The following is a 27978-nucleotide window of genomic DNA, read 5'->3' as shown; positions in this document are numbered from 1 at the left end:
CCCAGACATGACAGCCATTCCAGTTTTTAACCCAATCATTGTGAAACTAAAACAAAAAACGTGAACAAAAACACTGCATGAAATGCATCCGAAAGTAAAACTCGTAGTGTAAAAAGCATTTTTCAAGGCTTTTAGATTTTGTGTGCTTCTTTAAAGGGCAATCAAGGTTAATCATCTCAGTGGGCAGATTACTGCTGGATCTGCAAAATCCAAAATATTTTATTTCATCTGAGACTCTGGTGATATTCAGATTGAAGACTTTCAAAAATATTTTTTTAATTTTTTCTTGGGGGAAAAAAAAAGAAAAACTATTGTCTATTAATGGCTGTGTGTACAAAATATGCAAACATAACACAGTTTGACAGGCATAAAATAGTATTTTTGCACCAACAAGGTGCTCTCCCAAAGCTGTCAGCCTAAAAACTGTTGGCTGATAGCTCTAAAACACATCTACGACAAATAAACAGCATCTGAAAGTCACCCTGTTAAGAAACAGGATAAAAACATCAAGCAAAAACCTGACGCAGGACCTGCAGATGATCCATCTACTGCTCACCAAAGGCTCATCAGAAATGGGCTCAGTGGAAGGACAGAATACTATATATTCTTGACCGCTATACAGAAAGAGTCTCATCAGCAGTGGCTTCATTTTTCATGATAATGATCCCAAAAACACTGCCAATGAAATAAAAACATACTTGGGTAGAAAAATATACAATGAATCACTATCATTTTCAAGCTTGTTAGACTCTCACAGACTCTGATTCATCTAATATACTGTATTTCAGTTTATGTTTGGACATTTTTCATTGAATCGTTTTCCATTTTCCTACCAGTGGATAAATAAATAGTGGCTTGAGACTTTTGCACAGCATCATGCAGGTTTGAAGGTTTGCTTAAAGCTGTAACAGGATCATGTGGCATTTCTGAGTCCAGTATTTTTTCTGTGCATGTTTACTGATTAATAATGGCCCCATTTCTGTGTCAAAAGGTCATTTTTAATACAAGTGTTACTTTAATGTCAGGACGTTAGCAGTATTTTTAAGGTGCTAATATTAGCCTCCATGAGTAAAAGTGACATTAAAGTAAGTTGCATTGTTTGTTTGCTAAATTTGCTGGTTGTTTTGCTCTTTCTAGTTCCTTTATTGTATAAAATTTTAGTTTTGGATGTTGGCCTAAAGTGTCTGAACTGTTTATCTCATGATGAAACCAAATTCAGACTATTTATAGAAGCCTATTCTAATTTAGCAGGAAATATGAGTGATATTCAAAGTGCTTCCCTATGTTCCCTCAGAGCACAACAGATTAATTGTTGGCTTCATTATGCTGTATCATATTACACCGCATCTGTATTGTGATACAGGATAAGAATTTCTACAAGGTCCTGTAATAAAATAAGCTTTATTCAATTATGGATTGGAACGTAGGGTCTTCTTTCAGCTTGTCCTGGGCTCTGTCGCCCCCAGCAGGCGCACGGCGGTAGTGCTACAATCACTCACAATAGGCAGTAGGAGTGGACGAGCCTGAGGGTGAGCAGGCGGGCTGTCTTCACAGGGAACTCTCCTGTAGGAGGTGATACTAAACCCTCCTTCTTTTCCGACCTGAAACAGGAGCCGGAGTCCGGAGCAGGATGTATTGATCTGTTTGTTTGTAGTGCGTCTCCGGCGGATCCTCCATGCGTCAGCCCCGGGAATGGATCAGGAATCCGGTGCGGCGTCTGCGGGGAGTTTCATCTCCCTGAATGAGCATGAGCAGAGGTATTACTCAGGTCTCCACGGTCTGTGCCAGGCTGACACTTCAGGAAAACTGTCGTCCAGTAAAGTGGCAGAGCTGTTCAAGGCGTCTCAGCTACCTCCCGAATCTCTGCATAAAGTGAGTGTGGCGCTTGTGTCTGCGGCTGCTTGGTCAGCTCATGTTATCAAGTGTGAGGGGCTGAGGGCTGCGGCTGCTGCTCCCTAAACCCCAGATGCAGGAGACACAGAGCCTGCGGTCTACTGTGTATAATAATGAGCCACATTTTCATTGTGATGCCTTTCTGATCTCTTTGTGTGTGTGTGTGTGTGTGTGTGTGTGTGTGTGTGTGTGTGTGTGTGTGTGTGAGAGAGAGAGGTTTCACAAACCCTCTTTCTCCCCCTCCTCTTCTACACAGGAAGCCAGTCTATTTACATATGTGAGGGTATAGCTGAGCATGTGTCTGTAGGTCTCATCACTACATTAGTAGCTGTGTCGGTCCTCAGATGTCACCTTGGAGATGTTGTAGTTTAGGTTAAGGTTAGGCCTTTTGCACTCATTTCTAATAAGCTTGTTTACTGTAACCAATGATTTTTTTTTTTTTTGATGTGATCAGCACCAACAATAGCCTTTGTCAGTAGTTATGTTTACAAATTGTTGTGCTGTCCCCTTTAAGAATAACAACTGTGGTTCTGAAATTTTAAACCATTCACTTCCAGTGGTTTACCAATACTAAATTTTGAGTGACCAAGTATTTGTGAAAAAAAAACCTCAATATTGATCCATCAGCAAATAAGATTTTTATAGATAAATGCATAATATTCATATTCGAGTATTCTGTCTGCTCAGAAGTGATGCATTCTGAATGTAGAAGGAAAACCACTTTTTCATCCATCATCAGACTGAAATAGTGAAATCATAGTGAGTTTCTTATCACTGTGATTTAATACAGCAAATATCACAAAGTCATTTGGATACAGGGACTTTTGTAAAACTGGAGCAACCTTTTGTCAGACAAATGGTTGAAACATCTTAAAATGAGAAATAATTTAACTCAATCAATAATAAAGAAATTGTCAGTTTGGTTATTTCAGCTCAGCAGTTCATCTGATATAGAAATCATAACCTATAAACTTGATGTTTCTGTGATGGATTATAAAACATATAGATTCTTCAGACTTTCTGAGGTTTAATATGGCACATAAATGGCTGTTAAAGCAGTTTTACAAAGACAGCAATATATCTGAAACTTACAATACTTCAAAAGTCAAACATTTAAAGCATATACCATATCATTTGTGGTTATGGATCTTAAAACTTGTAAAACCCACCACTTTATTAACCGATGCTTTCAAAATCCTTTCTGAAAGAATGAGGGTCTAATTAAAAGCAGACAAAACTAACACGTAAACAAATTTAATTAAAACTTTTACTGAGCTCCTTGTTCTTCTTTGCGTGTTATTGATTAAGCTTTATGGGCTGATACCCGACAAACTTGACAGACAACTTAATAGCAGTGGTGGTGTTAACTGTGTCTCGCTGGCTGCAGCATGAAAGAACCCAGTGAGAGTCATTTTGCCGACCCATCACAGGAATAAAAACACATTTTTCCAGCTCAGATGAGCACAGCGGGTCGCTGTCTCCGTTCACGCCACCCTCTGTCCCAAGGGGTCTGCTCCCTTCGATGGGAGGCTATTGTGTCTCTGCGTGGGTGTCAGGAAGTTTGGCACTGAGCCGCACTTCCTTCCTGTCAGGCCTGGATCGCCGCCACCGCTTGGGGGTGATTGACACGCAGCCTTCTGAGCTGTGTTTTGGCCCTGCGGCAGGATGCCTGCACGATCGCTCCTGAAGTCACTGCTGACTTCTGGGTCATCATGTCACACAGTATCAGAGACTGGCTTATGTCCTCTCTTGCCTCCGTGAGTTAAATGTCATGTTGTGGCTCTTGAGGTTGTGCTATAATCATGCTATAATATTTGCTAAAACAAAGGACATTCTCCACCATGTGCTGTACGTAGAGGTATGTTCTGCTGATTTACGATTTAGTAAATTTAGACAGGAAGTTTCTTTTTTTTTTTTTTTTCCTAACTGATCTGTTTACAGCAGATAAATAAAAAAGCACGAGGCTTCCGCCTGCTGCAGTGAGGTCAGCTGTTGTGCTCATTAAATGGATGTATAAAGACTTGGGGTCACACTGCTATTGCCTGAGATTAACTTTACCGCCATCTAAGCGGATGTCCCTCATAACATTTTATCATGGGAAAGTAACAGCCACTGCAGCCACTGTAAATCCCAACCTATACAATTCGCAGTACATTTGTAGTTCATTTTCCTGCCATGTGTTTGTGCGTAAATGCCACGTTCAGGTTCCTGCACAGAAACGATGTGTTGACAGATGTGCTGTCAAACCTGTCCAGATGAATGAGGGTGTGGTCAGAGTTCCTGTGCTCACATCCTGGTTTGATGGTGCTGGTGCTGCTAGCTGATTGTTTAAAAATATTAATGGAAAAAGGCATATGACTGATATATCAGTACGTAAGTTGTCTAGTATGAAAAAACTCTTTGTGGTACTTTACAAATGGCATCATCACATTGTTTGTCCGGGGGTTCCTCCAACAATCTGCAGTGCATATAGTAGATAATGTATGACAGCAAAGAAGTAGTTGATGTGCAAACGCTCAGTGTTATCACCGTAATTTGCTGACTAATTCGTTAAACAGTGCAAACACTGACCACCTTTTCTTTCCACCATAACGTACTGTTTAATCAAACCTAAAGTAAGTGTAAGTAGGTTTAAGTGCGCTTACTTCCTGCAAGATTAATGGCTGATTCTAAATTAAGAGCGTGTGGTTAATTGGTTGTCAGGGTTTTTCCCCTCCAATGGACTGATGACCTATCCTCTTGGTCCTGCCGTATGATGGTTGGACTATAAGAATATAAATAGAGAGTTATTTGTCTGTGGCCATATGTAATCAACCAAACACATGCTAGAAATTCAATGGATTCAGGCATCTAGACATGACCTGCTGAATCTGTCAGAATGGGGAAGAAAGGTGATTTTCGTGACTTTGAACGTGGCATAGCTGTTGATGCCCACCAGGCTGGTCTGAAATTTGCCCAAAACTGCTGAGGACTTTCCCACAAAGCCATCTCTAGAGTTTACAGAGAATGCTGTGGAAAAGGGAATGGTAAATTGAGGCTACAATTCAAAAGGCTCACCGAAATTGGACAACAAAAGATTGGAAAATCACTGGCGGGTTTGATTTCCGCTGTGAAACTTGGATTGTAGGGTCATAATTTTCTGTAAACAACATGAAAGCATGGATCCACCCTGCTCTGTATCAACGGTTAACGCTTGTGTTGGCATAACAGTATGGGGTATACTTTGTTGGATTACTTTAGACCCCTTAATACCAACTGAGTTTTGTTTATAATACCATAATGTTGTTGCTGATCATGCCCAGCCCTTTATGAATCTATACCATGAAAAATTAAGACAATTTTGAATTTCAAATGGGGCCTAATCCTATACTGGCAATATATTTAAAAATATATTTATTACTTTAGACACTTAAATAAAGATTTTTATACAGTTAAACAGTACACATGCACTGCAAATACAACATATACATATATATACTAATTATTAGAATACTTTCACACACCAAAACTGGGGCAAATCGACCACAGTCGAGAGGTCCAGTTTGTGACTTAGTTGAACAGGAGCTGCCAGCTACAGCTGGACATGTCGACATCCACCTGTCAGTTAAAGTGTCTATTTTCCTAATAATGCCCTAACTCAGGCGAGCTATAAATAATCCCTATGCAGTGGGTAGGAAATTGTAGAACCATTCTCACTTTTTGGCGTTGTATTTTTCAGCTTTGTGGGCTGCTGTTTGTTTCCAACCCAGAACTCAAGTTACTCCTAAGAGTCAAATGCTGATTTCTGTGCTTTGTGTCTGTGAAACAGCAGATGCTTAACACCACAACAAACAATAAGCTAAATCTGGCGTAACTGCTGACAGTTGAAACATCAATGCCACCCAGACTGCTTTTTGTATCCACAATAGATGTGAACCCATGGATTAATCTTGGATTTTGCACATCAGTCAAATACTTTTACATTAAAATGTAAAAGTAAAGAGAAAAAAAGAAGTTCCTGACTGCTAACAAACGCTGATCGTGGTTTTTATCAGCAATGACAGTGGATCTGGTCAGATTATTCTCCCTAGTACTACAGGGTAATATGTTGAATAACGTGGCTCTTCTCTAAAATTACATCCTCAGCTAGCCATAAGATTCAGTAGTATCCACAAAGTTGCACCAGTGTTGACGTAGTGAGCGCTGAAATGCTTCTGGCATCATTCCACCTTCCTTAAATAACTTTCCCCTAAGGCCGTAGATCTGACCTGTCAGTCTGGTTCCTGAAGGCCTTTGCTGTTCTTCCTGCAATAACCTCACCATCTATCATTTTTCCGCTGAAATCAGGCGCACACATCAGTGCTGCAGACCTGACCTCCAGCTGTATGCTCAGCCTCTTCTCACAAGACTGTAGCTGTTTTGAATGTCCTGCCCCTGTGAAAGCTGTTTAATGAATACACTGCAGGTCAAGCAGAAATAATGTCTCATAAGGCAACGTGAGCCTTTTGGCCTCATTAGACAATAGATAGGACCAGGGCCCCATGTTCTTCGTATTTCAGAAGTGCATACCACTAAATGTTTACTAAAATGGGCTCATGTAGGCTTTTTTTTTGGTGACGTATAAAAAAGTAGACCTTGCTTTGAATTTTGTCAGTTTATGAAAACATGTTTGTGTTACTGGTTTTAATTCCATTGTTGCCACAATAAAATATCTATCTGGATTTCATGAATCCAGCCTTAGTAGAGATGTGGAGAATGGTCAGAAGAAGAGGGCATTACATTTTGGTGAGGATCCAGAGCACTTAGGCTACTATAAAATTTGCAAGATGGCATTGGCCTTGGCGGAAAATGTGCTCTAGTGATAAAACCAAGGGTGCCTTATTGAGTTGCTGGGACAGTTTGACAGGGAAAGAACACCAACACAATTTAAAGTTTACTTTTCAATTTAGAAGAAATGTCTCACCCACAAATAAGCCAAACAATAAAGGGATGTATGGCCAAAAAGTAGCATAAACAAAACGGTTAGCTTACCCAGTAATAACAAAACGGGTTGCTTTAAAACTGCTTTAAGAGATTTTTTCTGAATTAAATGGACATGTCATGTTTATTGCGTTCATTTATAAGCTATTTAAAATGATAGTGATAAATGGTGTTACCATACTAATTGTTTTCTTCACTGCCACAGATTTAAGTTAAGCAAATGGGGGGGTCTCTAACTCCAGGCCTCGAGAGCCGGTGTCCTGCAGGTTTTAGATATCACCCTGTTTCAACACATCTGAATCAAATGATTTGTTCATTACCGGGCTTCTGGAGAACTTCAAGACGTGTTGAGGAGGTCATTTAGCCATTTAAATCAGCTGTGTTGGATCAAGGACACATCTAGAACCTGCAGGACACTGGCCCTCGAGGCCTGGAGTTTGACACCTGTGAGCTAATTATTTGCTTAGCTAAAAATTTTTTTACTGTAATACCACAATTATCGCTTAATTAATCAATAATTGGTTAAAAGATATAAAAGCAACAAGGACTAAAAAAAAAAAAAGCTAAAAGTCAGAGTCTGCTACTTCTAGTCTAGTGCTAAGAGAAGCTAAACCCTGTGCTAATATGCTTAGCATAGCTATAGAGCTGTCCCTTTATTAATAAATGTGTGGTGAAAAACTAAAGGACTACAAAAGGGTTGTTTTTTTGTTTTTTTTAAGGAAGCAAAGCCAGGCTAGCATTTGTCAAATTTTGGCTAGCCTTTTTGCTAAATTAAGCTAAAATGACGTTTGGTTCGTATTTTAGCTAGGTAGATAGATAGGGTACTGTTTCAGTATTACATCCTTGATTCAACTGTAGCTCAAGCGAGTGTTTACAAAAACAGACAGACATTTTCTTTCAATTATATTTTATCTTTTTTTTCTTTATTATTCCAGATAATCCTAATCCGCTGTGCTTCCCAGGAAGCATTGTACCTTGAAACAAAAGAGAAAAAGACAAACAGATTACATCGTGCTAATCTCTTTCATACTTTTCTTCTAGTTTTATTCTATTTACCCATAATTTTCTACTATACATGAGCTTGATCAGGGTGTAAAATAACCACATTCTTAAACTAGCCCTGGCTAGATTATATTTCTGTCACTGCAGGCAGCATGAAAGCTGAGATGTATGACATTGTTGGACATAGATAACTGTGTCACAAATTCAGGGCATTGGTCGTAGCATGTTTCAGCTGGTTTCAGTTGTTCACAATGCAAAAGTCTTTTTTTGACTTCTTTTTCAGGTGACCGAGGTGTGTGGAGCAAAGCGCCTGGGTTACTTTGGTACATCTCAGTTCTACGTGGCTCTGAAGCTGCTCGCAGCTGCCCAGGCTGGTCTACCCATTCGCCTGGAGAGCGTAACCGCCAGTAAGTCTGCTGCTCAGAGAGGAGGCGTCTTATGAGAGGAAAAGGGGATCAGGAGATTATCTTAACATGGCAGGATTTGGCCTAATCTGGATGAAAGGGGAGTCGCATGGAAAGGGCTAAGTGGGTTTGCCCTTATTACAAGGAGCACACAACCATTTACACCCTGCCCAAATAGGAAACCCTAATGTGTGTGGGGTTTTTTTCTTCATAAAATCACATAGCTTCATGGATTATTAGAAGGAATATGTTTATCGGTTCATATTCATTTTTGTATGTAGTAGTAGCTCTCCTCAGCAGAATAAAGCCTGTAAAGAAGTTCATCCTGATTAATTCCCTCGTACTAATTCTAGTTGTATCAAAGGTCATTGTGCTAGGCCTAAATCATGAGACAAATTAAAAAAAAACACTTATACTGTATATCCACTTAAACATTTGAGTTGGTGTCAAAATAAATAATATATCATTTATATCAATGATTTTTGTGCTGTCTCTCCAGATCTACCTCTACCTAGATTTGTTGGTCTGAAGAATGAACCAGAGATGCGATACTCGACTGTCCCTTCCTGCATAGATGCTCAGGGCGCACAGTGTGGCTCTGCACCCGGTTCTCTTATCTGGACTCCAACAGACAGGAACACCTTCAGACATCTGGAGGCCGGCACAGACAAGAAGGTAAGCCTGTGTGCGCTGCCATCTGCTACTTTTGGCCTGTATGCATGTATCAAAGTTATTATAGCTTAGTGCAGCTATGCAGTATGACCAAGAAGTATGCAAATACATTCCAGTCAGCTCTAATCATCGGAGCAGTTGATGAGAGATTAGAGAAGAATGACAAGCCTCTTTCAGTCATTCCAGTTTGTCCTTAATCAGAATTACTAGAACTGGATGACCGGAGACCTCCCTGACCACAAATTGCAATAACTTAGTTATTCCAGCAGGGTCAAACTTTTGCATCAGTGTCATGGATTTGTTGTGTTTTTTGCATTTCAGCAACGGGTGTTTGCAGAACAATCATAACTGAGAAGAAGTGAATGGAGCGAAATTGCAAAACTATGTATTACCCTAGTTTTTAAAGACAAAAGCCAACATTGTATTTATATTTTTCAAATATAGGATGGATAAGATGAACAAATTGAAATAAAATTACTAGCGCATGTTATTTGGTTGGTTAAGGCTTCATAATATAATGTTCCTGCTTAATGGCAGATGATAGCTAAACTTTAAGTGCATATGGTTGGTGGTTAGTTTAACTATTCATTTCATGAGTAAAATAAAAAATATGGGGTTCCATAAAATACCTTGTGATACTGTCATGTCCCCAATACTCCCAGAAAGGTGCTTTATTACAATCACAACCTATAAAAATGAATCTCGTTACAGCCTAATAGGCCTAATAAAACCAGGCCTATTAAATAATTAAACATTAAACATTAAAGCCATAACCGCATTAATGTCGCAAATCTCCGGGGCTGCACGGCGTCAACGCGTTAGCACCGTCCAGCCCCGTGCATGGGGCGATCTGCGCTAACTTGCTAACAGAGATTTGCGGCGTTAATGCGGTTATGGCTTTAACGTCATTTTAAAGAGATTAACGCTGACAGCACTAATAAAAATACAAAAAAACCTTCAATTTCAACTTCAACTATTGTCTTGATCATAATTTACAGGTGATGAAAATGTTTAGCTCACAAAATGTGCATATAGCCCCATTTATTCTAGACCTGCGGTTCCCAAACCCCGGTCCACCGGTCCGTGAGTCGTTTGGTACCGGGCCGCGAGAGATGAGGCTCGGGTGTGAAATTTATGGCTTTCAGGGTTCTCGTCGTTACCTCAGTTTCCCTGGGTCTTTTCCCATGTTGTAGTTGTGTGTCTTATTTTGAAAGAAATATGTACGTGTTACCATAGCGACCAGAGAGCTTTAAGGAGCAGAAAGGAGGATGTTATGCTGCTAATAAAGTTACTCAATTACACAGTGAATTTGCATTTATTATTATATTTACAAAATACCAAAGTTTTTGTCTTGGTTGTATCATTTTATTTTGTTGTATTTATCCGCAACACGGATAAACACGCCTTTAAGGCCGGTCCGTGAAAATATTGTCTGACGTTAAACCAGTCCGTGGTGCAAAAAAGGTTGGGGACCGCTGTTCTAGACGACCTTGCAAGGGCCCCCTATGAACCCAGCAGTGTAGAAGGTGGAAATTCTATAAAGAACTTTATTATCATTGGTGCTCTGGTGGACTACAAAGATGGAATACAAACATGTCATACTCTGAAAAACTAGCCCACTGGAGGGTGAACTAAGTGTTGTGACGGTAGGCAATAACAACTTAGCTGCTAGCTTATGTAGTTATGTGTAAGAAAGCTCCTTTAGTTAGCCAAGGGATTTGCGAACATAATATTTTTACTTATATCTTTTCATTCTGCTACAGCACAAGTTGCATATTTTAAAAAATGGTTTGAAGAAATATAACAGCCTAAAACTGACATCTGGATTAAGACTTATCAGTGATTCATGGTGTTCCTGTTCTTCTTACTGATGCCACACATCTTATGGTCTGTGTAAGGTGTTTTTGATTTAGTCCTCTGCATTAAATCTATGCTGTAGGTACGTCATAACTGCAAATCTGCTATAACTTATCGTTGACAACGTGTTGACGCAGCCCAAAATGGCCGTAATGGTACCATTCTTCTCTCCTACCCAGGAGAAACGCCACCATCAACCAATTTTTTTTGGGGCGCCAAAACTGCAGAGCACACTGTGGACAAATATAAATACTAGCAACAGCATCGGCCACTTAGGTAGGCAGAATCTTAGGCTGTATATAGCACAGTTGAGTCACCTAGAGAAATGTTCACGTGCTACATGCTGGTTTGTTTGTGTGAAATAACAAATACTTCCTCCACGGTTTGAGAGAGATAAAATTAATATTGATCACAACTAAGTTCAGGTTACTTGTTTGTCCTGTCTGCAACAGTATCTGTTTCTCATGTGGGCTCTTTGGAAAATTAATTACCCACCCTTCATTTATACTGTCCCTGTATTTAAAGGAACCTTGGTCGCCACCACGATCCCCGTGTAGCTCACCACCTCGCTCGCCATTGACATATCGCAGTTACCCATACGCCAAGCAGAGAAATGGAGTTGACCCGCAAATCGGTGAGATCATTTTCTCAGAATTTTAAAAACCCTTTTTTCCCTTTTAAGTTAAGTTCTACCACCATCTGTGCAGTTGTAGAGTTCTCCAGATTCTTCACGTGCCATAAACTGTCTGATTTAGCATGTTTGGAGCTTGCTTGTACATTTGTAATTAACAAATAATTCGGACTGAGAAATGAAAACGATGAGGTTTTCCTGAGTTTCTGACACCTGTTCATTCCTCGAAACTTTCGGTTTCTTTCTTCTCACGGTTCCTTTTGATCTGTAAATCTTTCATTCTCCCAGATCACATTTTCCAGGAGTGTAATCAGCAGGAAATCATTGCATGTCAGTCTCAAGTTTCTCCTCCGTCAAAGCTGTGTTTTTCTCTTCTATCCTTCAGCCTATGAAAGCAAACATTCCTCGCGGCCGATCGTTCAGCTGGAGCAGCACTCCTCACCAAGCAAATACGGGACCAAACCCACTGTGGAGCATCCAGCTATGGCTCAGGTACTGATGTTTTTCTCTTTAAAGATTTACAAATATGTTTTATTAAGTCTGTATTATGCCACTTTGATTTTCTGTATGTGCTCAGGCTTCCTCAGTAGAAAGGCTCGAGCAGCAGGCTGTTTCAGATTATACTGAGGATGACCCCTGGAGGATCACAGAGGAACAGCTGGAGTATTACACTAATCAATTCAAGAGCCTGCAGCCTGACCTGGGGGCTCTCATCCTGGGTATGGACATCCCACCTGCACCTCAAATGCATTCATCTAAAGATAAAAAAAAAAACAAAAAAAACAACAACATCTTGCTATAAAAGTATTTCACTGTTTTTTGCACTTTGTTATTTCAAGGAGCTGTAGCAAAAAATTTCTTCACAAAATCCAAGCTCCCAATTCCAGAGCTGTCCCACATTTGGTAAGTGCTGCTGACTCATGATGGTGTTGTCTGTGTCCTTGTTCTGCTCTGGGGTCAGTTTGGTGTTTTTCAGCCAAGAGCCTCAGCATGCCCTCTGAGGCAGACAGAGGCCTTTGTTTTTAAAGTGCAGACCAGTGCTACACTTCTCCTCCTCAAAGGGAAAAGGTTTCGCCTCAGGAACATTCTTTAACTCTTTATTTAATGAAATAAAGGGGGAAGTTGAGATTACATTAGTTTGAACTGGAAAACTGGTTTAATTTCCTCTTATTTGAAATTACAACTTTTTAAAATATATTATTGTTTTTCTTTTTTTTTTGGCACAGTTAGATTTTAAAAAAAAAATTAAGCTCCAGCTTATGGACATCAAACTATAACCCACTGGAGAAGACAGTAGTCTTCTTAATGGCTCGGTAAATTGAGTAATGCTCAGTTTAGGCAGTCTCAAAATTAGTCTTATATCCTTGGAACTATGATTATTTACCTTCATGTAATTCTACTCACTGCTAGATGGGAAGAATGAAGCTGTAAGCAGATAAACATTAACATAAAATGCCATATAGCAGCAGTTGGTGGTTAAATTATATTATTGGCACTAAAATATTTACTCATGGTATCGTAGTTTATGTCAATTTAATAACAATAAATGAATACCAGTATATACAATCTACAATATTTCTAGTCAACACGCTAGGTTACCTTATCTTGGCTGCTGGGATGATCAGCAAACATAAATGTCAAATTAGCTTATTTACGTAACTAGTCTGTGACTGAGTAAGAAAACCTTGAACATAAAGACATGAGGCTATTACTCCCTGTTTTTAAAAGTTGGACATTTGGGGATTTTTTTCCTTTTTTTGCTGTGTTACTGTTATGCTTTCGTTAGTTAACTCAGTAACAATTTACCTTTAATTTTAAATATGTTTATATTGTCTATCCTGTAAAATAGTCAGATGTCTATTCATATTAATGTACAGAATTCACCTGCTTGCTGCTATTACTGCACATTCACCCAATGTATATACTATATCCCCCCCATTTTTGCACATGTCGAGGAGCGTGTCAGGCTACATTTCACTGTGTGTTATACTTGTAAAGAACCTTGAATTGAATTGGATATTAACATTAAGAAAGAAAAATATGATGATATAGGTAGCAGCAAGTTAGCTTAGCTTTAGCTTATAATGCTAGAAGCAGGCTATCAGAATAACTCTCAAGCTTTGCTAACTGCCTGCCAGCAGAGGTTGGCGTCAGCGTCAAACTCTTTCTGTAATGTTGACAGAAGAGTATTTGCTTATATCTTCACAGTTTATGTTATTATACAGTATGTCATGGCTTAGCTTTCACTTGTAATAAATTTTGAATAAGACAAAATCTATACAGAATGCCTGCTAACCGCTAATGCAGTATCATGTTTAAAAGGCCAAGTAAACATTGTGGCAACACTTCATTTTACTGGTGTATAATTTCAGATTAATGTCCCTGTAATTATAATAGTTTCCTGGAAAGAACGTGGTAATATGTCACAAATTTATGAAACTGGAGACTGTAATTTATATACTTCTGCTCAACTGATTCTAACATATTACTGGTTTAAGTAGTCTTTGTGGTCCGTGCGCTGCATGCCTGCTACTAAATTAATCTTTATCTGATTTTAAATAAAGATTCAGTTTCAAAGAAAGCTATATTTTCCAAGAATTTTGAACAGATTACCAAGTGCTTTCCACGAAACTTAAATACAAAGTGTTAACAGAATATTTTCATGCAGCTTTATGTGTTATTATTGTTTCACAGCTCCATTCTCAGGTTTTGCATATATTCTTTGTGTGTCATCTCTTTTAAAGGGAGCTGAGTGATGTGGATAGAGATGGGGCTCTCACGTTTTCTGAGTTTTGCACAGCGTTCCACTTGATTGTGGCCCGAAAGAATGGTTACCCTCTCCCAGAGACGCTGCCTCCCAGCCTGCGGCCGGGGTTCATGCAGCACGAAGAGGACATACCGGACACTCATGAAGTACGACGGACACAAGTAGCAAAAATTAATTATTTGGGTTATGAATTTATTCAGACATAGGCTCTTTATACCATGCTTTCTCAACAGAGTACAGGGCCTTTAATTGTCTTTGAGGACCCTGGACGGAGGCCGAATCAGATGGTAAAACAAATCATCAGTGGTTTGTTTAAAATGTTTATTTGTAGTTTCATCCTGTTGCCTGTAGGGGGCATTAGCAAGCTGAACACGAGACAGAACAACCAGGTTCAAGTACATTGCATACCAGGCAACAGGTTGAGCTTAGAGCATCTTTTACTTCCTGAAATGCACACTTTAAACTATTTCAGTCTTTGCACGTCCTGATTTTCTTCGCGCCATGTTTTTTTAGGATCCGAGCATTATGCAGAGACTCCAGCCAAGCTTAACCTCAACAAAACAAGACTTAAAAGAAGAATCTAGTAAACAAGGTAATTATATAGCAATTTGTTTGTTTTTTGAGTAACAAATGTAAAAAAGTTATGCTTATTAAAATCACATGTAAAACAGATTCACTTTGAACTAGGTACTCTCCCAAAGGTATAACACTATAGTAACTGGGATAATGGTTCTCAAAAAGTCCCATGGTGCTCTTTCAGTACTTCTTCTCTCCAAGCCATTTGCACAGAAATAAATCCACCATACAGTAAGTATGGTAATTTCCTTACACTAACAAACAAAAGGACAATACATGTCTGTTATCCCACTCATCCTCTAAGAGTAAACAAAGCAGAGAGAGAATGCTAACATATGTTATTTCTTAGTCCAAAAAAAGATCTCAGTTTATGCGATACTGAAATAAAGCAAATCTATTCAGTGAACCATAATTTCTTAAGTAGTGAGTAAATGCTGCTCTGATATGCTCTTGATGGACGGGTGTTTCAGAGTGGGCCCTTGGGGGCCGAGTGTGTATGAAGACATTATTAGTCTAAGCAGAGTTAAGGCAAAAGGTCTTTATTGCTTATCAGAGTTTTTAAATACGGGGGGGAAAAACACTTTTTTTGTTGCATCGTCATTTCTGATCTTTCTTTTTTACTGTGTCTACAGATGTGAAGATGCTCGCGACATCTCAAGACAAAGTAACTCTTCAGCTCGGTGCTTTTCCTGAGCGGCCAGGTGAAACTGACCCTTCCCTTAGCACGGGGGAGATTTCTCTGTTCCTGTGTAAAAGTACATCATGTGCTACAAGTTTCAGATGAGCTCGGGTTGGTTGGGTGCCACAAATACCTCAGTACTTTCTCTGAGTTGGGGATCTTTCCTCTTTTGTCTGCTTCGGTGAAAATGCTTGTTTGTTGTGATTTGGTTGCGTTTTCTAAGCGCACGACTCTCTCCTGGCTAGATGTAAGATATATTTTTGGTGAAAGATAAAAATAAAAAGTAACCCTGGTGGTTATTATCTGCCTACAGATGATTGATTGAAAATGAGCACACTTATTAGTATTCATCTTTCTTACAGAACCGCCTCAAGATCTGGATCCACAGATGAAGACAAAAACTAGACCAAGGTGACAATGAACCCACTCCAACTAAAATGATTCAACTTGAGCTGCTCATTAACCATTATTACATTTTCTCATCCGTGTGACCTCCAGGTCCTACTCCAGCACTTCAATCGAAGACGCTATGAAGAAGGCCGAGGAGCCACCCACCCCTCCCCCTCGACCCCAGAAGACCCACTCCAGGGCCTCATCGCTGGACCTCAATAAGCTCTTCCAGCAGGGCGCTCCAGGTATGACCTGCTCCTCCCATCATATTATCTCTGCAATACGGAAGGTGAGAAGCACAAACAGCTGGGAGCAGCAGTGCGTTTTGCAAATGAGTTAATATGCGTAGTTTATGGCAGTTCTCCTTTTACGGGGAACAAAAGCAGAAATGGAGATGCGTGGTTTTCAGTATTCAGTCTGAAAGGTGAGAGACTCACAAGAGAGCCATTCAGTTTGTGGTTATAAATGTGCATGGTATATTTGAGTTTAAGGAGGGAAATCTGTATCCCGAGAGCAAAGCAGGGGTATGACATCATTGCAATGTAAGCTTTTCACTTGGGATTCCAGGAGTAAAAAGTGGATGGTTGCTGCCTCCTCCAGCCCTCCCTCCTAGACCGACAGCTTCGCAGGTAATTCCTGTTTGATTAAGATTTTGACGGTAGTACTGCATGCTAGTGAGCAAAGCAATACAACAACATCGTTTTTTCTCAGATTAAAAGTGACAGAAATCTTCTTTCCTGTCAGGTTTCTCATTTTATCTGCGCTTCGGAGAAAACTGTCCAGAGTAAAGTGCAGCAGCCAAACTTTGCTGACTTCAGTCACTTCAGAGAAGAGGTGAGCATTAAACCTGAACGTCTGCCTTTGTTTCAGTGGGAATTTGCAAATGTAGCGAACAGCAACACAAATTGCAGTTACAAAAAGAAACGTCAGCATTTTCCACTTCACAACTTTCCATCGCAGATATATAAAAGTGTCATCAAAGACGTGCTTGGGAAAAGTATGAGTTTCTATTACGAGACACAAATAAATGAAAAGGTTGACAGAAGTGTACATGAAAGTCCATGCAAATTAGATGGCTTTTTAAAGCCTAAATTGTGTATTTGTTAAAAATCCTTCCTGAGAAGGCGGTACTACTCAAAGAGTTTCCAGTGGTGCTACTCAGTTTCTTAAAGCGAGTTACATTCAGACTGAATTGAACGCAATACACGAGTCGTTCCTTTCAGTATGTTTTTAATGATAGTTGGCTTTAAGGACCTGTGAAAATGCTGAAAGGTTTGTAATAAATTAAACTGATGGTTCTGCTCATCATTTATTTTATTTTGAAATACTCCTGCATCCTCTCAGGAAGAGCACTTCCTTTTTCTCTTTGTGTCATTTTTGTACTTCTCCATATTCTGACAACTTAGACATTTCCTCTTCCTTCAGTAGGAAGTCTAATCTAAAAATCATGGGTAAGCACCATATTAGGAAGTATCCTCACTTCAGAATCCTCCGTGTCCTTCAGCACATATGCTGCTTGTAAAACTGAGCTGATTTTGTGGTTGCTTTCTAATGAATCGCTTTATAAACTTCACTACTGCCATATGATAAGTAACACAAACGCTAATTACTGTGGTGCATTTGGTACTTTTATCAATATGTGTGTTTGTTTAAATGAGCCGCACACCCCACAGCCATAATCAACGCTGTGTGCACATGGAAAAGTACTGTATTTTACTGCACTACATTTCCTGGAACTGCAGGTGGAAAAAAATCCCCATTCCTTTCTCAAAGGTTATTGTATTTGCGCAGCTATGTTCAGTATTTGTTTTTCTTGTGGGAGTGAAGCGATTTTGGCAGCTTTTTCTGTCTTTATGGCGTCCAAACCTCTGGCTTTCATTACAAAAATCATATGCAGTTTTAAGGTGAAAAGGCAAAGCAGCTCCTGCTTCAGTACTGCCCCCTCGCATCAGGTGTTGTGTGTTCTAAATCATACTCTTCATTAGACAAGATGTGCTTGAAGTGTCAGTTTTTGTGGCGTGCTAAAAATGTGCATAGATTAGATTTGTTATTGGCCCAGCATGTGCCTACGTTTTGGTGTGGATGTGGGGTTTTTTCTAGTTTTTGAATGCTGTAAATCAGCGGTCCCCAACCCCCGGGCCACGGACCGTTACCGGTCCGTGAGTTGTTTGGTACAGGGCCGTGAGAGTTGAGGCTCGAATGTAAAATTTATGGTTTTCAGGGTTTTTATTGGTTTTTATCGTTATTTTTTTAATTGTTTTTATTGTTAACTCGGTTTTCCTGGGTCTTATGAATAAATCTTCTTTTTTTTGTACCGGTACTGGTTTTACTTTAAGGTGTTGCGGATAAATACATCAAAGGCCGGTCGGTGAAAATCGTCAGACATAGACTAGTCCGTGGCGCAAAAACAGTTGGAGACCACTGCTGTAAATCACTCAGTTCTAACTTCTGTCTTTGTCATCACTTATCTTTAAGGTGCCCTTTCATTACTCTCACTCTGACCTTGGATCCATTACTCTTTCTTCTCCTCCCCATCACGTTAGAGCACGGCCACCTCTCTGTCTCCCCACATGGTGTTTTACTTAATTAAAACCAGCTGCACTAGATCATCCCAAAGGTAGCTATAAGATGTACATTTCTCACTTAGTAAGGCAAATAGAAATCCACACCAGCCCAAGCTCCTCAGAGAGGCATTGTAAATCAGTGAAGTATAAGCGTCCTTAAAAATAACTTCCTTTTACATAAAACATGTCAATCTTGAGTTAAGTGTGAATATTTTGACACCTGCTTTTGTGGGGAACTCATGGGAGCAGTTTAAGTACATGGCTATGTCTGAAATCACTCATTACTTACTGTATTACAGGCTATATTCTGTAGTGAGTATTACTATACCTGATGCGCTGAAGTCAAAGTAGCCCTACATGTGGTGAACAACAGGTGGTCACTATTGAAGCATCATGCACTGCATTTAAGAGAAAACTAGAGGGAGGAATGAAGCTTGTTGAAGTACTGATATTGTTATTTAGTTATTTTCTGAAAGCCTGGGAGAAATGACCCTAATGGTAAACTTGATCTGTGAGGTCAGTAAAAGCTTTGATGTCACGTTTTACGTCTCAATTGTTAGATTTAAGTTGTATTTAACGCAACGTGAAATTTGTGGTCAGAGCAAACGAGGAGACCAAATCGGGGTTTATTTTTAGGGTGGGCCTGCTTTGTGATTGAGCCACAAAGTTTGCGAGTGAGAGATTTGTAGTTAACAAACCAGTGGGTGGCATCACTGTAACCATGTCCATCTTTTAGGTACAGTCTATGTTATTGCCACAGTAGAACATATTAACACATCTGTTAGCTCAGTTATTATCCTTGCTTACCATCAGTGCAACTTTGTGCTGAACATTGGGGGGGGCGGGGTATATTGGTTGGGTCTGATTATTAAGGGGGTCATAACCCCCCTAACCCCCTGGAAATTACGCCCCTGGTGCTTACCAAGGTCCACTGGTCTCTTCCAGGAGAAGAGAGAGTCCAGTTGATCCATTGCATGCATTGATACATTCAGACAGAAAGTTGGACAAGGTTAAAGTTGTCTGTTTTTGATTCATTTGTTGTGTCCAGTTTGTGTTTTGTTTCCTCTTGTTTGAATAAGCTTCCTTTGTCTCATTGCTCTTAAATATTCCAGTTGAATGAGGAAAGTTTTAAAAATGCACGCTCTAGAAACTGACAGTGATGGCCCTTCTTTAATACCAGCCTTTGCAGCTGATTTGACCACACACTCTGCTTATGGTTCTGCTGTGGTTTTTTTGCCGCTGTAGCAACTACTACAGCGTCTGTATGTTTCCATGCTGTGGCTGTGTTTCGCGTCCAATGGAGCAGTGAATCTCAGGGCCATTTATTTGAAAGTCAGTTGGTGTTTCTGAGCAAAATGCATTTTTAGGTTTCTTGGGTACAATTTACAACAGGAGCCTGCTTAAAGCATCACGAAAGCCCACTGCCGCCACAGTGAAAACTGCAGCCCGGACAAATTAGCGGATCAAATTCACTAAATCCCACATTAACAGATGGGAAAGGCTGTAAGAAATGCCTTCAACTTTCACAAAACTAGGGCCTGTCCTCACACTTTCGCCCTAAAAAGCATGTGGTGACACATTAAACATCTTAAAACAAAGGAATAAGGCAGCAAGGCGATGCAATAAAAGCAAAGTAATCCATCATGGCTGCCCCTGAGCAGGCCGTGTCTGGAGAGCCCTACATCGCAGTCCCTGCAGGGAAGGTGCTGATTTATACACGGTCAGGGCCAACACATTTCTTTCTGCCTCTCTCAATTTAATTCACCTCATCGTGGCATCAACACTCTTTTCTCCGTGGAGGAATAGATCTTTTATCATCTATCTTACATGACAAACGTCCAAGCCAAGTTTTTTGGTTTATTGCCTTTAGGAGGAGAGCAGTGTGAAACCTGAAGATCAGGGGCCACACTCCAGATTTGGGCTCAGCACTGAGGACATGACGAATCCTTCACAACAGGTCAGGACTGCTCACTGAGCCACTCCTCTTGTGTAACAGTCAGTGTCTTTCTTACAATAATTCTATCTTTTCATCTGTTATGGTTTCAGGACATGACTGCCGCCTCTCACAATCAACCTCCACAGAAGCCAGTTCGCAGGAAATATCTCCCAGAGAGCCAAAACCTGGAGACTGTACCTCCGCCAGCGGTGCCATTTCCTCCTCCTGCTAAAACTCCTCAAAAGTTAGTCAAACATTTAACTTGTGACACTGATCACTTTGGCTAAAAATAGCCACCACTTTTAGCAGTGGTTAAAATGTAGCCAGGAACACTAAACTATGTTAAATTTGGTGTAGTCATTGCTTTATATAAGAGAATAACTACATAAATCGCTGGTTGCAGTGATAAACTGACAGAATACTGTGAAGTTTTTTAAATGTGTTAGCCTACAGCCTGCATGTCAAAGATGGACTTGGCCACTGTCACTCATTAATTTTGGATTCTGTATTTTGAAGCCTCAACTTAATCATTTATTTTAAGCTAGCAGTGACCGTTGATGCTTCTAGGTCTTAAAATGTGAAGCCAACGTGGAAATGCCGTAAACCAGCTTTGCATTTAATGACCAACAGGTTTTAACCTTTATTCGTTAAACCATTAAAAAAAACCTTCAGAAGACACTCGCACAACAAACACATGGTGGAGAGATCCAGCTCAGTGGCTCAAATTAGATCAAGTGAGGCCTAGCAAAGGTCTGAAAGGTGTCAAAGCAGCAGCTAATAACTTTAAGTCCTACCAGAAGTAAAACAGGTAAATTATAAAAACAATCGAAACAAAAAACCCTTTTTCTGTCAGACTCTAAACGTGTTCATTTTCTGAGCATTGTAACAACTTGACTGTCAGGTGACTGACTTTTGGAGCCTCAAATTGGAGAAACTGCAGTTTTTGTTTCAAGCTTTAAAGGTCACTGCATGCAAAGTTCTTGTAAACTTTATGAGTAAAATATACCAATGTTTACAGCTTGTTGCTCTACCTCAAGTGGCCAGGAAAATGAGTTACCGGTAATGCAGGTCAAAGAGCTTCTTAAAAGTACCTACATGCTCTTAAGTGATCGTAAAACCCACAAAACCCACCCAAAGAGGGGAATTCACCAGACATTAAGGCACACCCTAACTCACTATAATGACTCTACCATGTGTGCTTCTGTCTCCTTATTGACCAGACTGCTCATTGAAACTGTCAGTGCGATACACGGTGATCATCAATAACAGCGGAGGCCTCCTAGTTGCAGCGACCCCTGCAACTGGTCTTATTCTTCTGACGTGCAAAGTTCAAACCTCTGATAAGCTGGAAGAACTGGAGATTGTTATAGCCATGCCATGCTGTTTTATTCACCTTAAAATTCTATTTAATAGCAAATAAAAACTGTATGAAATTCTTTCAGACTGCTGCCCAGACAGAAGAGGGAGATCCAGCAGGCTATCCGTAAGAACAGGGAAACCAATGCTGTGCTGACACGCCTTAATAGCGAACTCCAGCAGCAACTTAAGGTTAGTTTATGTGGTATTTTTTGAGCTCATGACACTTTGTATATACCACTTGGGTTTTGCTGTAGCGGTGTGTGCCCATTTGAAACTTTCTCACATTCCCTGCCCTCCACCTCCTTCAAGACTCTGGGAAATGGGAAAACCAGCCCTGCAGTGCTTAGAAAACACATATAAAGGGTGCCCGCTTGACACACAGAACTACAGTGTACCTTTAACTCTGACAGTTCAATTAAACAACAGAAGTACTAAGCATTGCATTTCAGCTGCAACCACAAGAGCGTGGTAGTGTTCAAGTTAACTCTGTTTCAAAATCCCCTCAAACGTGTGTCAGAAGTTGAGTTCTGCTCTTTTGCTGCTGACAGCAAAACGCTCCTACCGATCCAACTCTGTGAAAAGCCTCAAGCTCAACTGTCTGCCCTCCTTTGCCCATCAGTCATAGCTGAACTAATGGCAAAGACTTGGCTGTTTGCATTGGTGATCTGCCCGTGGAACACACTCTCACTCACATTTGGAGCACATGCTGCATGCCTGTCATTCTCCTCATAAATGATCCAGGAGCGGAACCTTCACGCTACCATGCAGGGCTTTTATAGCTTTAATACAACAGAGGAAAAGGAATATAAAGGAGAAGAATGCTACCAACAAAGGACCTACTTTGTAACATCTTAAAATATCATGCAAAGAGGCTATTTTGTTCTCAGATTTCAAGGATTTATGTTTCCTTTCCCTTTGTGAAAGGTCATCTGGAATGATATTTATTCGTTCTAATTCTCCCACGTCCTCAAAGTATCTGTGGAATTCTGCAGAGAAAGGCATATGTGTCTTTATATAGACTTGAGCCTTATTGAAATACCAAACAGCCACTGGCATTCACAACTGTCTTCTTCAAAATATAGCCTGGGCCGGTCAGGCATCCAACTACAACAGGGTGTGTGCATGTGTGGGGACAGAAGGAAGGCTGGATGGAAAGGAAGACTTGACTTTTTACAAAGACAGTTCAAGAAAGTTTAAAGAAAAATATCCATAAATGAAAGGTGGATTAATATGTTGTCAGAATCACTGATTAAAAACACTTTTCTGACAGGGAAAAGTCACATGAACACCTGCTTGAAAAGTCAGCAAATTTGGTTATGAGTCTTGCTGAGAAACATGGCTGATGAAAATAAAATATCATAGGAAACTTTTAATTGAAAATCTTCCTACATTTACTTTGTAATATTAGGTGAGAACCATTAGACCATTATCAGTTGATAGAGATGACTGAAGTCCTTATGTATAAAAATGACTGGAAACCATGACCACCAGGCATATATATGGACATAAAATATATTTTTGCAGGACTCTGTGCAGTCCTGTGAAATACTGAGTACATCTTTCCATGAGGGTAAGTAGTAGCCAGGTGCTGCTAATCAAATACTCTTGATTAAATAATCATCACTAATCAAGTGTGAACAGCTCTGTAAACGCAGACATTTTAACAATTTGATGGTCTGGAGAATTTGGGTGTTTTACCACAATGCCGCAGTCGACATCCGAGTAAATTCACCACAAGCTCAGACTAAGCAATTCTCAGAGAAACTGCAAAACATGGCAGCACAGCTTAGGTTTGCAAAGGTGCATCTGAGCAAACCACAAAACTTCATGAACAACGTCCTTTAGACTGACAGAATGGACATGTCAGACCATAACACACAGCACTACGTTTAGAGAAAAGCAAAGACAGCACATCAGCATAAACACCTCATACCACCTGTCGAGCATGGTGGGGGATGCGTGCTGATTTGGGTTTGTTTTGCAGCCGCAGGACCTGAGCACTTTGCAGTCGTTGAGACAACCATGAATTCCTCTGTATACCAAAATATTCTAGAAATAAATGGCTGTGCCCCCCACAGCTAAAGTTTGGCTAAAACTGGATCATGTAAAAGAACATTGAGCACATGCACTGCAGCAAAACTGCAACAGAATGGCTGAAAAAGAGAAGAATCATGCAGTTGCAATGGCCCAGACCTCAACCTCCCTGAAACGTCGTGCATAAACAAGTGCCTGCAAACCTGAATGAAATGAAGCAAAGCTGTAAAGATGAGTTTGCCAAAATTCTTCCACAGTGATGTAAGACACTGATAAAGTCATACAGAGATTACGTCAAGTTATTCCTGATAAAGGTGTTTTTACAAGCTACCTAATCATGGCATGCATTTAGTTTTTCACAGAAATGCAGAGAGTCATGTGAAAACGTTCTTTTTCAAGACTGTAATTTATACTATAGTGGGACATATACATAAAAAACATGAGTCATTTTCGTTTTTAAATGACATAAAACAAAACGATAATAGGCACGTGAGCATAATAAAGTTAGAGGAACAGCTTCTTAACTCTGGAAATTTGTCCAACTGAGCAGCACTTGCATGCAACACAAAATCCAACCGGGGTTTTGATTTATCCCAGAGAAGGAAGTGCATAAATATTCCAACAAATCTGTTAATTCCGATGAAGTTTTCATCTGATACGGTTAAGAATGTTGATGTTCAGTGAAGATACGTTGGCAGGTGCAGGCCTATTCAAGTTTAGCCTGGATAGACATGATCCACCAGCAATGCTATTAGTCTGAATTTCCAGTTTAACTGTAGGTCTCATGCTCTGCATATACAGAAATCTTTTCCATTTGAGCACCAACCTCAAGCCAAAATATTAGCTTTTCATGCACTAGCAGTCTAATAAGTGCAATGCATTCAACTTGATATATCAGTGACCTTATGACCTTTATTCTAGTGCAGAGTGGGGAGACACCAAAAAGTAAGTGTCTAATATTAACTCTGTTTATTTTCCACGGTCACATCAGAACTGACCTCGTGACCTTTCCTCTGTTGCCACCTTCAGGGTAAATCTTAAGCTTTCGGGCCTACAACTAGTACAGCACTGAGAGTGGGCGAATCCTATTATGCTCAGTTCACATTTTTGGGGGTGTAATGAACATTAGGGGCCACTTCGGGGGATTAATCTTTTTACATTGTTGAGTCTTGAGTCTACTGCTATACTCACATGGCAGTGTACGCTCTCCCTGGGGGCACTTATTGTGTTCACTCCTCTTTCTCCTGCTGTGCAGAGCTTTGTGCTCTCTTTTAGGGAGCGACAAGGTCAGGGCCTAAATTCCAGATATTAATGCTGTACATATTCCACATTCACTCAGTCTCTTCCAGTTGAGGTGGCAAACTGTAATATTTCCTTAGCTACACCCTTAGTCTTAAGATTAGTCAGGGAGTTTCCATCGTTCTGTCCAACACCTTCATATTGGGGGTGTAATGAATATTAGAGGCCACTTGACGGGATTAATCGTGTTACACACACACCATAGCAAACAGGCAGTTAACTTAACTCTCCTGCTATACTCTTATTGCAGTATACCCTCTCCCTGGGGGCAAGTTATTATCGTCTCTCCCCCTCCATGCTGTGTAGAGCTTTGTGCTTTAATGTTGGGAGTGACAAGGTCAGATTCCAAATATTAATGCTGTACATACTCTCCACTCACATAATCAGTTCCATATTTTGTGCAGGGGTTCACAAGGTCTGGGAGAAGGCATGTGATTGGGCGCCACGCAGGAAAAACGCATACATCAAAGAAAATAATTCCATAATCAGTGATTTATTTTAAACACTAAGCTGCCCAAAGTTTTCATAGGAGTAACACACTGGAGAATCTGCACAGAGGTCTGACACAAGCTGTTAGCGGGTGCAGTTTGACACAATAATCCAGTAATAAAAGCAGGCTGCCGCGACAGCCTTTATTTTCCACCGTGCCCGTGATGAACGGAAAAGTCAGTAATCGGTGTGTCTGCAGTGTTTTGTGTTTCAAAGTGTAACTTTTAATCATTATTTGAAATCTTTGGGTTCAAAGAATGGTTGTTATTGTATGTTTCTGTTTTTGGGATATTAACACAAAATGTTTGCTTTAATACTGCTCTGATGTTTCTTAATGTGAACTGGGGTTCAGTCAAAGATCCTGTATTTCCCATTCATGCCCTCAGTTTTTTTTTCTCTTCTATTTAATAAAGGCTTGCAAAATTTTACCTCATACCATGAATAATTTCTAATTCACAGGCCCTCAAAATATGATGTGCACTGGAATTTTGCACCATTATATTTTTCTTCATATCCACATGAAGCTTTCAGGGTGAAAAACACATTTTTCACAGTTTAAAACTGCAATCAACTGCATCGAAAGCCAGAAGCTACCATTCTACCGTTTGCCCGCAGGGAGCACATTAATAATCCTGATTTTAGTTAAGGTTTCCTGCTTCGTTCTACAATTTGTAAAAGTCATCTTGTATCTCAAATCTTTGCAAGCTGTTCATTTTTTTCCAGCACTTTCATATTTTGTAGTAATTAACACTGTGACCTTTTGGGGCCGTTGGCCAGATTTCAACCTTGTACTTGGCCGTCGTCACCACAGAAAACAAAGCAAATAATGTCATTACCGCCTGAGGTGCATCTCTTGTTCAGACTGCAGCGATCAGAGGTCATGTTTTCTTTTGCTTGGCTGCAGGTGGTTCATAAGGAGAGGGTCACCTTGGAGTCCCAGCTGGAGCTCCTGCGGCCTCTGGCTTCGACATGACTGAGCCCGAAGTCTGATCGGAGTCACCTTCCCGTTCTGTCACAGGGGCGCGCATCGGTTTCTCTATTAAACACAAATGTTTAAGCCAAGACACAAGTGGTTGTTGTCTGACGATGGAAGCAAAGTGCATTTTTGACTCAACGGACAGGGATGTTACTTTTCTTGAATTATCAGCTCCAGCTCGAGTCCATGTGTTTGTTTGCATTATTGTTAAAGATGCTCTGCAGGACTAAACCGTGTGTTTTTAATCACTGTATAATATGCACATGTACAATGTTTTCTTTATGACTTTCTAACTTATTTGTGTTGTGATTCACTGTTAGGTTCTCTCATAAATCTTTTATGGTTTACAGGACGTGTTTGCACATCTATCCATGATTATGAAAAATCGTATTTTCTGTCCAGCCCATCTTCTCAGATTTCATGTTTTTCTACGCACCACATTTCATCTATATCCACACACACACACACAATAAAACAAGCGATGGTGCTACAGATTGATTTCTCGTTCTTACGCTGTTTGCACTGGAAGGAAAAATAAAAGTGCACATTTCAAAGGATGGCAAAAAATAAAACATTAGATGTGGAATGAATCTGATTTAACAAAACATTTTGAGCGTCCACAAAAAATGTGTGTTTTGAGGACTGCATCCGTAGCACATGTGACGAATGTCGACACTGGATTTGTATGTAATATGAGCATTTTCATGTGAAGTTGCTACATGTTTGATGTAAGTGTTGCCTGACAACTTTATGTTTGTTATCATGCAGAGTTGGCCTTGATGAAAAAAAGATTTCACAATGTCAACAGTTATTCTTCATAATAATTGCGATTTCGTAAATTGCCTTTTCCTTAGTAAAAATCTACATCTGCTATTGGCAAGATTATTTTAAACTCGGAGTTTCTAAACAGCCAATCTGCTGTTATAACAACTTTTATAATATTACAGGCTTAAAAAAAAAAGCAAAACCCAAATCAGTATTAACGGCTAAAAAATGAAATAATAAGCACAATAATCATCTAATAGTCATGATAGATTTAAAGACTGGCTGAAAAAGCAGGCATGGTCATGTGTTTATTGCTTTTTTTCACACTACTGTTGGATCATGATTGTGATAATGAGATGGCAAGCCTGAAACTGCATGATTGTGTTAAACTTATGTGAGAATGTAAATGAATCTGAAACTGTGCACGACTGAGCTCTGGTCTTAAGACAACAATGGAACTAATCAATAAAGTCTATTTTTGTTGCTTGAAATGCTTTTATTACCACTGGTTTGCTGTATAAAGATGCCTCAACAGCTCCACTAAATTTGGACGTATAAACAGATGTCTGAGAAACCGTTATCACATGTTGGGTATGAGGGCAGGAGAGATCAAACGGGCAGCAGTCGTAACTTTCTGGCAGTCACAAAGCAGCCGAGCTTTTCTGTGACACAGACACAACAACTGAGGGTCACCCAGATCACTACTGATGGCTGTATTCCCAGACC

The 27978-nt window shown here is 40.0% G+C and overlaps 1 protein-coding gene across 2 annotated transcripts; it reads left to right on the top strand.

Annotated features, from left to right (window-relative positions):
• The first annotated feature begins 1481 nt into the window (after positions 1–1481).
• On the top strand, positions 1482–27743 carry reps2 (RALBP1 associated Eps domain containing 2). Of its 2 annotated transcripts, XM_005923008.3 has the most exons (19): positions 1482–1872; positions 8138–8261; positions 8758–8933; positions 11313–11421; positions 11804–11910; positions 11996–12137; positions 12258–12321; positions 14163–14331; positions 14419–14472; positions 14699–14777; positions 15394–15462; positions 15803–15851; positions 15939–16075; positions 16398–16459; positions 16575–16664; positions 20265–20351; positions 20441–20574; positions 21773–21878; positions 26416–27743. In XM_005923008.3, the coding sequence occupies exons 1-19, from the start codon at positions 1693–1695 to the stop codon at positions 26482–26484; spliced, it is 2007 nt and encodes a 668-aa protein (XP_005923070.1). In that variant the 5' UTR covers positions 1482–1692; the 3' UTR covers positions 26485–27743. The 2 variants fall into 2 exon arrangements, with proteins under 2 accessions (XP_005923070.1, XP_005923071.1); XM_005923009.3 differs by lacking the exon at positions 14419–14472.
• The last annotated feature ends 235 nt before the right edge of the window (positions 27744–27978 follow it).

This window comes from Haplochromis burtoni, unplaced genomic scaffold, assembly GCF_018398535.1.
Source record: "Haplochromis burtoni strain Fernald_Lab_line unplaced genomic scaffold, NCSU_Asbu1 Contig_61, whole genome shotgun sequence".
Classification (NCBI taxonomy): domain Eukaryota; kingdom Metazoa; phylum Chordata; class Actinopteri; order Cichliformes; family Cichlidae; genus Haplochromis; species Haplochromis burtoni.
The sequence above is the reverse complement of the archived record's forward strand: the minus strand, read 5'-3'. Positions and strand labels throughout refer to the sequence as shown.

Coding starts and splice junctions, on each gene's coding strand:
- reps2 (XM_005923008.3), top strand. CDS start 1,693: ATGGATCAGGAATCCGGTGCGGCGTCTGCGGGGAGTTTCATCTCCCTG. Junction 15,852..15,938: donor AAGACAAAAACTAGACCAAG/GTGACAATGAAC, acceptor TGTGACCTCCAG/GTCCTACTCCAGCACTTCAA. Junction 20,352..20,440: donor TGACGAATCCTTCACAACAG/GTCAGGACTGCT, acceptor TTATGGTTTCAG/GACATGACTGCCGCCTCTCA.